This window comes from Phaseolus vulgaris, chromosome 2 (assembly GCF_051622355.1).
Source record: "Phaseolus vulgaris cultivar YP4 chromosome 2, ASM5162235v1, whole genome shotgun sequence".
NCBI classification, from domain to species: domain Eukaryota; kingdom Viridiplantae; phylum Streptophyta; class Magnoliopsida; order Fabales; family Fabaceae; genus Phaseolus; species Phaseolus vulgaris.
In genome coordinates, this window is record NC_143499.1 from 21,262,307 (window position 1) to 21,276,166 (window position 13,860).

General features: G+C 34.4%; 1 protein-coding gene across 1 annotated transcript; it reads left to right on the forward strand.

The window, feature by feature from the left end:
- Positions 1–1,934: 1,934 nt before the first annotated feature.
- Positions 1,935–12,661, forward strand: PSL4 (calmodulin-binding protein). The gene is made up of 18 exons (XM_068612382.2): positions 1,935–2,098; positions 2,261–2,366; positions 2,461–2,577; positions 2,689–2,784; positions 3,461–3,700; positions 4,699–4,925; positions 5,450–5,554; positions 5,657–5,749; positions 10,162–10,495; positions 10,592–10,681; positions 10,760–10,861; positions 10,968–11,025; positions 11,142–11,210; positions 11,351–11,438; positions 11,903–11,964; positions 12,078–12,129; positions 12,208–12,293; positions 12,359–12,661. Exons 2-17 carry the CDS (start codon positions 2,264–2,266, stop codon positions 12,268–12,270), a joined length of 1,899 nt encoding a protein of 632 aa, XP_068468483.1. The 5' UTR covers positions 1,935–2,098; positions 2,261–2,263; the 3' UTR covers positions 12,271–12,293; positions 12,359–12,661.
- The last annotated feature ends 1,199 nt before the right edge of the window (positions 12,662–13,860 follow it).

The window sequence follows — 13,860 nt, forward strand, 5'->3', positions numbered from 1 at the left end:
GAAGGCATAAAGCTCTCCAATGCTCTCTCAAAAATTGAGTATAGTTTCTCTAATCAAATTTCAATTCTGAATTGTACAAGCTAAGCACCTTTATTTATAGCCTAGAGGTGCTGAAAAATAGGTGGGAAAATTCAAATAAACTCATTTGAAATTCCCACCAAAAAACAAGTCACATGGGAGGTGTGACCTTTTTCTACTATGACACCTCCTAAAAACTACACCTACACCACTCTCCTAAGTCACATGGACAATGTGACTTTATTTTATATTTTCACACTCCTTTATTTAATAACCACACCTCCTAAAACTATACAAGAGTATTTCAAAGTTTGGCCTTGCCCTTCATGGGATGGACTTGGGCTCTTTGGGCTTTGGCCTTCTTGGGCTTGGGCTTGGGCTTTGGGCTTGGGCCTCATATTTATTTTATGTCTTCTTTTAATTTTGAGAAGACTAGAAGGAAGAACTTCAAATGTGAGGGTGGATGTCCTCTTCCTTCATTAATAAAAGCCTCCTTTATTTTGAGTTGTGTTGCACTTTATTTCAAGAGCTCTTTAATTTCTTGCAATTTACGGTTCTGTTTTAGGCTTATTTGAGTTTTCTTGCTGTTTTATGTCTTTTGCCTATCATGTGTTTGAGTATTTTCCTTTTTGAATCCATACAAGTTTTGTCTTAGTCTTGCACTTTTGAGACTGGCAGGATCTTGGAGCTGGCGGAACTTCGCAAATCTGATTAAGAGACCAAAAAGCTCTTGTTCGAGAAGTCCCAAAAGACTCTGAGGATCTATGCCAGAAACACTGATCTTCGAGCTGAGTTGGACGACTTGGAAGAGAAGGTTGGAAGCAGGGATGTAGAGGTGGCTCAGCTAAAGGAGGAATCAGCTCAACTGAAAGGGAAATCAGCCCAGCTAGAAGAGCAATTGGCCAAGCTGAAGGAAGAATTGGTCTGCAAGAATGAACACTTCCTTCGGACCAAGGATGAACTCACCCGTGATGTCGTGGAGTCTTACGCAACAGGGTTTAAGGATGCCATGACCCAGGTGCCTGTGTGCATCCTGGGCTGGATCTTTCCCAAACTGGGCTGACGAAGAGAATCGCGGATGGGCAGCTGGTAGATGCCGATTAACAGTGATTTTCCCTTGTATCTATTTTGTAGCCAGACAAACATTTGACGAATTTGTATAAACACCTTTATTTATGAAGTATTTTTTTCTTTCAATTTGCCTTTGTGTTCTTTGTCAGCTATCTTGCTTGTCTTGGATTGGTCTTGCCAACAACACTTTAATGACTGTTCGTACCTAAGTAGCACGCTTCTTTACCAACTTGCTTGATCTTACCCCTTTTTCGATCTTTAACATATTGAGGTAAAGGTGATGTTTGGTCGAACTTTAATTGACCTTGTCTTTGTCATACAAAGATAAGGGAAAGGTTTACTCACAGTTCTCGACCTTGGCGCATAAGGACAAGGGAGATGTCTTGCTTCGAGCCATGCTACTCTCGATCTCGGCTTGTAAAGGTCAGGGAGAGGTTCACCTTTACCGAGAACCTTACTATTCTCAACCTTGTCCTACAAAGGGAAGGGAGAGGTTCATTTTACTAGTCTCGACCTTGTCGCATAGGGACACTGATAATATATTTTATATCATATTTAGACTTACCTTATTTGATAATATATTTTATATCATATTTAGACTTACCTTATTTGATAATATATTCTCAACCTTATCTTATAATATATTTTATTTAGACTTACCTTATTTTCCAATAAATTTAAAAGGGTACTGATATGTTAATACCATAGACAATAAAATACATACACCTCATATACCAATAAATTAATATTTTAATTATAATTTATTTATTTTTTTAATTAAAAATATTATTATAATGGTTTGTTAAGTGTATGTTATTTATTTTTTTGGGTGTTAAATCTTTTCCAATTTAAAAGTCACGTGATATTTGAAAATTTATTTCACATTAAAAATTCCCAAGAAAAAGTAGTTCGAGTTTGGCATGGCCCGTCTTGAAAAAATAACAGTAGCTTCTCGAATCTCATTTTCCTTATCACGTGTCAGTAGCAGTCGCTAGTCGGAACCCGCAAGGTTTCTTTCCGATCACAATTCACCACTCCACACAACTCAAAGCAGCTTTTAATTACACCACAATTTAGCACTTCGCAAACTCAACTTGATCTAATCATTATTATTGTTATTGTTATTTCTGTTTGCATTTTCGATTTTCAATTCACCTTCTTCCTCGCGCAGAACATGAAGCTGCGGCTGCGAATCCTCCTCATTGCTCTGGTGTTGTGCGCCCCATTTTCCTCCTCTTTGAAGCCCAAGGACCGGTTCCTTGGAATCGCTCCCGAAGGTCCCTTCCCCTTGCTCCGCGCAATACTCATCGCTATCGTTTTCAATTTTATTTGTTATTTTGACACTTTGCGGTTCTTTATGTTACTGAACAGATGACAAGTATTACAGGGCTTCCGATGTTATAAGATGTAAAGATGGATCCGGAAAATTCAACCAGGCGCAGCTCAATGACGATTTTTGCGATTGCGCTGATGGCACCGATGAACCGGGTTCGTATTATTTTTTTTAGCGATTTGATTGATTTATTTATTTCATATAGGGTCATCTGCTGTTCTTAATGTTCGTTGTTTTTTTTTTCTTTCTCTTTTTTTTGGGGGCAGGTACATCGGCATGTCCGGGTGGAAGATTCTTTTGTCGGAATGCAGGCCATTCTCCTGTTTACTTGTTTTCATCCAGAGTGAATGATGGAATTTGCGGTGAGCATGATTCGTGTATCTTTCAAATTTTATAGTTGTATTGTGTAATTCATATGGTGGTGTTATAATGAGTGCATAAACTGCAAAATTGAAACAAGGGTAAAAGGGGGAAATTGATACAAGAAAAGTATCCGAACTGGATAGATGTGCATGAGCAAGGTCCTATTTGTACAGATTTAGAAGGTCGTCTTGACATTGATTATGCATTTATGGATTGCTTTTCAGCATCCCTTTTGATATATAAGCTAATAATTTTGGATCCTGTGCATATATTTTGAACTTATGGGAATGGTTTTTTATCTTGTTATTGTCACTGGTATTATTCAGGGAGTTCATGATGTAGTATGTGGCGAAGTGATTGGAGATGCTGGTGGAGTAAAAATGACACTTGATGCAGTTATTTCTTCTGTATTTTGTATGTTCAATATAATTTTAGCTACATTTAGAATTTCCAAGGAGTTTTAGGTCTGTTACGATGTGAGTCTGTGACAAACTTGATGAATATGGAGAGCACACCTTACGTTTTCATCCTTTACTAACATTGTGCATTTGTAGATAACTTCTGGAAGTGCTGTTGTCCAATACAGTACTAATCTGTAGTTTGGATTATTACACTCGTGTTGTGTGTTTTGTTAATCTGAAGTAACTGGTTTTACTCTCCTGTCTTAATCTGTAGATTGCTGTGATGGAACTGACGAATATGATGGTCAAGCAATGTGTCCAAATACCTGCTGGGAGGCTGGGAAAGTGGCTCGAGATAGACTGGAAAAAAAGATTGCAACTTATAAAGAGGGTGTCAAATTGCGAAAGCAAGAAATTGAACAAGCTAAAGTGGCTATCGAGAAGGATGAGGCAGAACTTTCAAAATTAAAAAAGGAAGAAAGTGTACTTAAAGTGCTTGTAAAACAGCTAAAGGGTATCTCTTTTTGGTTCTATCCTTTTCTGAATTTTTTCTTAATATATATAAAGTACATGGAACTTTGGTTGAAGTATTTTGATCATAAAAATAATGATCATTGAAAAAAATAAAGGCAATGTGTCAAATGTTCTTGTTGCTAATTGTTTTCAAATATGATCATTCCATGATGGAAAATATTACAATGGGATAAAAGAAGGTACTAATCAAATTCAAAGAGATCCTATGATTCTAATTAAGAATTCGTTTGGTCCTTTAAGAATAGCCCTTAAATTTGCAAATTGTCTTTTACTATTTAATTACTCTTAATCAGATCTCTAATTAAAAATCTGCTACTGAAAAATTAAAAGAAACTTTTTGAGTATTAACATATTATTCAATGGGCGAAAACTAGAGTCTTTATAATCCTGATATATCTAGTAACATCATTTTACTAATAGGTGTATTTCTCATTGGTAGGAGACTCAAGTGATTGTAGAGAAATCTAGCTAGGGATTGTATTCAGTTTGAAGTCTTGGATGCCTTATTGGTTTTTATGTACAAATTAGGGCTACAGAAATGCTTTTGGTGTTACATTCTGTTTGAAGTGTTATATTTATTGACTGTAAAAAACCTATTGAATGTAAAATTTGAGTACAATTAGCAAGCGTGTAAGATATTATGTACCAATTGTTTGTTTAATTACACACATGATCACAAGCAAATACTTGCGTTTGAAATCAGATCATCATTATCAGTCTATTTAACATATGGGAACTTGAAGATTTTCTTTCGGCATTTCTCAAAATGTATAATTGCGGAGGGGATGGCATTTTATAGTTTCTGAAAAGTAAACATGATAATGCATATTTGACGTAAGTTTACACATTTCATGCTAGGTTTATAGTATATGAAATTTTGATCAGGGAGAAAAAGGAATGTGCAATTTTTTTTTGGGAAATTTTTTGTTCTATCAATGAAATACTTTCTTTGACAAATACCTTTTGCTTCCATTGCAGATCATAAAGAACAAATAGAGAAGGCAGAGGAGAAGGAACGTTTACAGAAAGAAAAGGAAGAGATGCAGAAAAAGGAGTTTAAGGAGAAGGCTAATGAAGCAAAAGATAAAACTGATGAAGATATGGGGAATAGAAATGAAGCTGGAAAGCATTCGGATGTAGAAGATAATGATGTGGAAAATAATCATGATAAAATAGAAAATCTAGAGGGTTCTCCTGCAGATCAGGTTTGATTGCATTTTCTATGAAGGTTGCAGAATTTGACTGTACAATTATAATGCTCCATACCGAGGAGTTTTAATTTAACTTTTGAATTCATTAATCTGGTACATATGCGTGTGAGAGAGATTTTCCTGATCCCTTATTAACCATGTATTATACTTAGGTTAGTTATGCTATGAGTATGATAAAAAGAGTAAATTCTGTCATGCTTCTTTATGCAGTGAACTACCCTACCTCTAAAGAACAAGCAAATATGTTGTTATTGCAAGAAAAAGTAATTTTGTTGGTATTCATCTGTTTACCTGTACTATACTTACAAGCAATGGTGGAAAAACAACTAATAATGACTTACTTTTCCGTCATCCCACTGTGAAGCAGATTGCTTCGTCTTTCTTATCCATTATTCCTTCACTTGTGTGTGTGTGTGTGTTTGTATGTCCACCACATTTGCATGTGTGTGATCTTGAACTATCCTATTATGTGGTGGTGGTTTAATTCTTCTATTTTATCATTCCATGCTTTCTTACAGGATGAAGCAGGGGAGAAATTAGCAGATGTACTTGATAATGATGATGGAGAAAGCGATAGTCCTGGAAGTGAAGGATCTTTGCATAATAAAGTGGAAGAGGCGACTGTAAATTTTGCATTTTTTTTTTCTTCTGAATTTTTGTTAATGTAAAACAACATTTTCTGCCAAACATTTTATCATTTTAATTTGATTTTTTCCATAATGTAGAATGCAAAAGAAGCCAATGAAGAACCTATTATTAAATCTGAGACCAATGTTAAGGTTGAAAAGGAAGAGTCTTCAGATGAAAACGGCAATAAGGTATGTCTCTAGTCCATGCTCTCAATCTCTCATGGTATGATTGGAGTTTATTCTTATCTTACATTTATCTCATAGTTACACACATTTCAATTTGTGAAAATAAAGTAAAAAGAGGTATATGATTAATCCCTTGTGTATAATGAACACACAGGGTTATGTGTTTATAGATAAGAAACATAGAAACCGTATCGGCTAAGCCTGTTACATCTTATGCTTCCCTTCAAGTGCATATAAATTGTATATACCAAACTTGTTACAAATATAATCAATTCTAGGTTCTCATAAGGATTTAGTGAAAATATCTGCTAATTGATCATTCGAATTAACAAACTTAGTCTTGATGTCTCTAGATATAATCTTTTCTCAAATAAAATGATAATCAATCTCAACATGTTTGATCCTTTCATGAAAGATGAGATTTGAGGTAATATGAAGAGCAACCTAAGTGTCACAAGTAAGTGTCATTTGAGTGACCTCTCCAAATTACAATTATTTAAGTAATTGTTTAAGCTAAATAAGCTCACAAGTAGCTGAGGCCATAATTTATATTTTGCTTTTGCTCTAGATCTCGCCACGACATTTTGTTTCTTGCTCTTCCTAGAGATCAAGTAATCACCAATGAAAACACATTATCCGGAAGTGGATCTTGCCCAATCAACATCAGAATAAAAAACAACTTTAGTATAGTTATTGTGACCATATAACAAATATTTTTCAAGAATACCTTTAATGCACTTCAATATACGAATGACAACATTCCAATGATCTACACACAGAGAATTAAGAAATTTACTCACCACAAACTACAAAGGAAATGTCAGGACGAGTAACAGTAAGATAGTTCAATTTTCAAACTAATATTTTGTACTGAAAGAGGCTCCCCTTGATTAGGTAGAAGTTTGGCATTAGGATCCATGTGTGTCTCAACAAATTTTGAATTCATCAACCCAGTTTCCTCTAAAATATCCAATGCATACATCCTTTGAGATAACAATACCGTTGTTGGATTAAGCTACCTCAATCCTCAAGAAATATGAGTTTGCCTTGATCTTTGGTCTGAAAGTTGTGACAAAGGTGTTGCTTCACTTGAGATGCATGGTCATCACTACTTGTAAGAACAATGTCGTTAACATATACTACTAAATAGATACACCCAACACTCGAGTAATAGTAAAAAAAATGATGATCTGTCTCACTGCGAGTCATACCAAGTTGTTGAACAACATTGCTAGATTTTCGAAACCAGACCCTAGGAGACTACTTGAGGCCATATAAAGATTTGTAGAGACGACATACTAATCTAAAAGACTCCCCTGGGCAACAAAACCTGGAGGTCACTTCATATAAATTTCTTCATGCAAATCCCTATTAAGAAAAACATTTTTTGACATTAAGTTGATGAAGAAGTCATAATTGAAAAGTAGTCATGGCTATGAATAAGCGAACAAAAACCATCTTTGCCACTAGAGAGACAGTATCATCATAGTCCAAACCAATTTTTTTTTATAACTTTTGGTCACAAAGCAAGCTTTGAAGTGATCAATAGTACCATCAGGACCAACTTTGATAGCAGAAATCCACCTACAACCAACAACAAATTTCTCATAAGGTAAAGGAACGAGTTCCAAAGTTCCACTATTTTGAAAAACACTTATTTCATCAAGCATAGCTTGACGCTAACCAGGATGGGTAAGGCATCACCTACAGATTTTGAAATGGATATAACCTATGGTAACTCAAAGCAGTATAATAAGGAGAGAGATTACGAGTAGAGCATATACCTTCACAGATGTCAATGGGAAGATCGAGTTCAACTGTTGAAGCTGGAGGGGATGGAGTTTGAACTAGAAGAGAGTCATCTAGTGGACGATGGGAAGTCTATCGATGACTGTACACTTGAAGGTTTAATGAAGGTGGGGGATATTTAGGTGCACTAGACATAGTAGGTGGATCACATACAATTGGGATATTGACTTGATCAAATGGAGACGCAGGAGAAGGAGATCTAAAGTAAAGGGAATCTCAGTAAAGATGACATCTGCTGGAATGAAATATCAGTTAAGAGGAGAGAAACATTTATATCAATTTTAGGATTATATCCTTTTTGCAATCTAGTGAATCCTAAAAAGACACATTTGTGTGTTTTAATAGATAATTTATCAAGATCAGGACTAAAATTTTGAACAAAGCATGTGGATCCAAAAACTTTAAGAGGTAAGGGATGGAGGTTATGAGAAAATAAAATAGAATGAGGAAGACATATGATTAATGAGATAACACGCACTAACACCCAACAAATGTTTGAGGAACCTCATCATGAATTAAAATTGTGAGTTGTTTCAACAAGATGTTTATTCTTGCACTTAGCCAACCCATTTTGTTGAGGAGTAAAAGCATGCGAGGTTAGATGAAGAATGTCATGAGAAGCCATAAATTGTTTAAAAGAATGACAAAGATACTCACGAGCATTATTATCGCGTTATGTTCAAACAAAAACTTCAAATTGATTTTTAATTTCATTGTGAAAAGATTAAAATATAGAAAATAACTTAGAATGATTTTTCATAAAAAACAATCAAGTACATCTTGAATAATAATTAATAAAATTAACACAATACAGAAATTCTAAATTGGACTTAATATGACTTGGTTCCCAAATGTCAGTGTGAACTAAGGGAAAAGAAGACAAAACACACTGTGAGACACTACTAGGAAAAAAAACTACGATTGTGTTTCCTTAATTGACACGACTCACAAGGCAAACTTGGAACAAGATCTTGGCAAGACTAGGATGACACAACTGAGTATAAATGAGAGATGAAGAGTCCATTACCGTGCCAACATGTGTAAATGTTCATAGGTGATAAAGAGCATGACTCACATCGGGTGCTAATCATCTGCCCCGAACTCTGGTCTTGTAAATAAATAGAATCTTCAGTAAAAGAAATAATACAATAAAGGGAACGGTAAGATGAATAATGGATAATAACTTAAATGGATATATAAGGACATAAAGAACATTACCAACAGATAAAGAAGGAAGAAGATGAATAGTACCAACATTATGTGATGAGACCCTAAAGCCACTGGCCATGGTAACAGAAGGTAAATAACTTGAAGTAGATAGAGAAGAGAAAAAATATTTTTTACCAATAATATGATATGTGGCACCTGAGTCTAGAACAAATTTTTGTGTATTTGGATGAAATGAAAGTGCTGAGATCTTAAAGCTGTGTTTATTTGCCTTTAAACTTATGAGTTGGAACCAATGTTGTTAAATGATCATTATAGTGCCACCATAATGCTATAGCTAGGTGTTTTTCAACACCATAGGCCGCAATTGATAACCTTGGTTGGAGCTATGATTAAGGCATCTATTGATGTTCTACTCAATTCAATTGCAAGGGAGTTGCTCTTGTGAGCCTACTCTGATACTAAATGAGATCCATGTCTCCACTGCTGGGATCATCTAACGTTAAACATAAGCCACTAAAGTAAAGAGGACGGCACATAAAGTGTTTTGTGCCTGACACCAGCCTTTAAACCAAATACTTAGGCTTACCTATCACATTCTTAGAAAAAGTAGTGGTTACAATCAATCAAAGATCCATCCTCTCTTTTCATTCCCATCATTTTTAATCTACTGCATTTATTGAGATCCCTAGCAACTAAATGTGAAAATTTTCGACAGAAATATCAACCACTAAAATTTAGTTTAAAGGCTGGTGTCAGGCAACAAAACACTTTATGTGCCGTCCTCTTAACAACAACGAGATTAAAGGATCTGTTTTCCTGTCTATCCATTTCTCATGAAACTTGATAGTTTAGCTTACCATATACAATCACATTAAACCTTGCAGTTGAGAGACAGTCAGCAACCCACCTGTGTAGCACTCAAGACCTTTATGGTTTCTAGAGAACTTTATTTGATCCTCCATAAGTCACCCAATCATGAACCATCTCAAAACCCAACCTAATAACTGAACTGCATTTTCTTCTTCTTTGAAGTTTGAACATGTTTCTCCATCTCATTCACTATTTGAGCTCATGAATAATGTTATAGGAGTCAGGAGGAGTGTTTTTACATCCAGAGAACTGTCATGGTTGGAGTTCATGGGCTTTCTGGGTATTTAGAAATCCTAGGTGTCAGTACATTGCACTTATTTTTAGTCATCGGCATTGAATACGGTCATTATTAGTCTTGAAGGTGACTGTTTTCTACAATCTACTGTATGTAATGTGCCCTTTTGAATTCTTCAGACTTTAGCTCTGACTATATCCTACTCCATGAGATTCTTTTCTCTCTCAAAAAACTAATATATTTCATAGTTATAGAAATGTATTAAATTTTGCAATTTTCTTCTGCTTCTCTTTTCTGCTGGTTATTTTTCTCTTTGTTGGCATATCTTTAGGGGAATGGCGTAACTGAAAATACTGAGGGATTATCAAGGGAAGAGTTGGGCCGGCTTGTTGCTTCACGTTGGACAGGAGAAAAGACTGATGTGGAGAGTGCTGAAACTGATACTAACTTAGACAATGAAGATCACGAAGATCTTCCGAAGGAGACAAAAAAGGAGGAATATGAAGGGTATGCTTCTGAAACTGATGATGAAAGCAACAGATATGATGATGATACCCACAAATATGACGATGAAGATGATGTCGACGAGGAATATCAAGAGGATGAGCATGATGACCTTAGTTCCTCCTACAAATCTGATTCTGATAATGAACCAGACTTGTCAGGTTTGTTAACATTATTACATAATCTTTATCCAAGTTTGGTATTTAAATAGAGTTGTGATGAGATAATTTAAATAAACTCATATGGTACCACAACAGATAATCCTTCTTGGTTAGAGAAAGTACAGAAAACTGTACGAAATATTCTTCAGGTTGTCAACTTATTCCAGGCTCCGGTGAATCAGTCAGGTAGACACTTAGCACTTTATTGCTTGTATTATCTGTGTAGATATAACTTGAGTGTTAAGCCTTTCTCTTGTTCCTTAGATGCTGCTCGTGTACGCAAGGAATATGATGAATCAAGTGCCAAGTTGTCTAAAATACAGTCTAGAATATCAAGTCTGACGCAAAAGCTAAAACATGATTTTGGTTAGTATGCCACTAGTAACATTTGTCACTGTCATATATTTGAGTTATAGAAATATAAGTTATAAAATTGGTGTGAATAAACTGAAATAGAACTTAAATATTACAGGCCCAGCGAAGGAGTTTTATACATTCTATGATCATTGCTTTGAGGGCAAGGAGAACAAGTTACATTATATCTCCCTACCAGTTTATTTCTGCTTTACTTGACTTTTTTTTTCTGAATCTGCAATATAGAGAGTCCTGTTCAGCTCACTTTCTAATGATGGAAATTTTGCTTCAGGTACACTTATAAAGTCTGCCCCTATAAACAGGCTTCTCAAGAGGAGGGCTATTCCACCACCCGTTTGGGGTAAGGTTTTAGTAACTTGCTGATAACTTTTGTTAGGGTGATATTCTTCAGTTCAAAAGGGGCAAAATCAATGGTGAAAAGAAAGTTTTATTTCCTCCATCTAAAAATGACAAATAATTCAATTTCCTTATTTTTTGCAGGCGCTGGGACAAATTTGAGGATTCATACAAAATAATGTTCTTTTCTAACGGTGATAAATGCTGGAATGGTCCTGATAGGAGTTTAAAGGTTATATATTTTGATGTTTTCAAAATTTTAAGTGGATGTGTAATCATTTCTAACAGTTTTGTTTGACAACATTTTTTTTGTAATCAGTCTATAATGATAAAATCTTCTGTCTTCGGTTGGATGCTGAAGTGTACTTTCGCTAGGTGTAGAAGTGTAATATAATTTTTTTTCCATAGTAGCATTTTAATAAATAAACAGTGCCTTCTGGGTTTGGGACAGCGGTAACAGGTCCCGTCCAAATAAAAAAGCTGAATTTTTCAAATTAAATTATTTTTTTAATAAAATCATAGTTCTTCAGTGGTGGAGATTCTCTACAGTTGTATTCAACTGCAGAGGATTGTGATCCCATTTCCGTTTCCGTACACCATTATTTGTCATCATAGTAGTTATAGTGTAGTTGCACATGGAAACCTGAAAGTTTCCAATTTGTTGACCATCTGATTTAATTGTCGTGTTTTTAACAGGTGAAGCTAAGATGTGGGTTGAAAAATGAGATTACTGATGTAGATGAACCAAGCCGTTGCGAGTAGGGATTAGTGTCTTGTCTTTCAATGCTACTACCACTATTCTCTTCTTTTTTTCAAATTTTTCTCTGATGTTATCCTTTTTCTCATTGTTGTCTCATTGGCCTCATGGCAGATATGTAGCTTTATTATCTACCCCAGCCCTTTGTCAGGAGGAAAGGCTAAAGGTACTTTTCTAAACATGACATGATCACAAATGTCCTTACCTCGCCATGGTATTAATGTCCAACCGTGGAACTTTGCAGGAGTTACAGCACAGACTAGACCTATTGAATGTGGAACTACCAGCAAACCATGATGAGTTGTGAACAATCGGGATGGATTTTAAAAGGTAACTTTACTAGGCTGTGACTTTTTCTCTTGAGACCTGAAGTTGATCAAATTTCATTTGAACAGGTAGTATGATAATCGTCGTGTAACTGAAGAAGTGGAGCCCTTAAGTTTTGTATGCTAGAGCTTACCCAAATTTGATATTGGGTGGGGTTAGGGAGAGGCTAGGAACATCTTTGACTTGGGGTTGGAAAATCCTTATGGCTGTCCAAGTTGGCAACATTCTAATATGACTAATCCCATTACACATTTTTCCTTTGTTGAACTCAAATATGACATGGTCTCTGCCTCGGCTTGAAATTGTCCATTCCATTACCAGAGGGTGGATATTTATATTATATGCAATACTAGACGGTCAGAATTTCTAAAGCCAAATTTTGTTAGAATGAGTATGCCTTTATTATCGATTATAAGATTCACAAGTGCTTCCAACAATCATATCATTATTCACTGATGTGATGCATAAAATTTGCATATTTTGTTTGTGACCTCTCGAGAGCTATCTAGCATAGATACGGACACAACACGGATACGGACACGGAGATACGTATAATTTCTAAAATGTAGGATACGGGGATACGAATCTAAATATTATATAATTTTGAATTATATAAATTGAAAATAAATATTTATGTGCAAAAATATGTTTCAAAACTTTTTGGGAGAAAAAAATATTTTTCATGACTGGTTCAAAAGAATTTGTTTCTTATTTTAATAATCATAATAAAAATTTATACAATAAATTTGAGTTTTTAGAAAATTATTGTATTTATACCTTTTAAAATTATGTTAGAACCGTGTTAGAAGTTTCAAAAATCCAACAAATATTTTTTGAATTGAACACTTACAAGTGTCGATATTGATACGTGTGTCCGATACGGATACATCTATTTAAGAGAAGTGTTCGAGTCTCTTTGAGAGTTAATATAGATCTACTATTATGAATTTTCTTCCACTTTTTTTTTTTAATTTTCTTCTCCACCTCCATAAGATAAAAAAAATAAATGACTTGACATGTCTATGTTATGAAATATAGTTATGAATTATGGAGTGTAATATCATTTTAGATTACTTAGTCTGAAATATAATTATAAATTGTGAAATTTGAAATATGATTTTGGATTGTGTATGTGAGAATATAAATCTGGATTGCAGAATTATTTTTCAGAATGTATAATTTAGATCTGTATTTTAAATAATGTAATTTAAAACTATATTTTTTTATTTATTTTGTAATTTAGATGATGCATAATATATACAAGTATGGCTTTATTTTATGTGATTTGGAATATATTTTAAAATTGTATAATTAAGAGAAATCCCAAAGTATTATGGATTCTTTAATCTAGAATATAGTTTTAACCGTTTTTTCAAATTATCTAACGTGTAAATTGTTTTTAAAACAATAATTACAAGTTTGTAAAAATAGTGAATTCGGATGTATTTTTGAATAGATTGTTGAACTTATCTAAATATGTAATACAAATAGTTTTTAATGTATTTAAATAATAAATAGAGCTATTTTAGTAATGCATTATAGAGGTGGAAGAAAAAAATAAAAGAGTAAA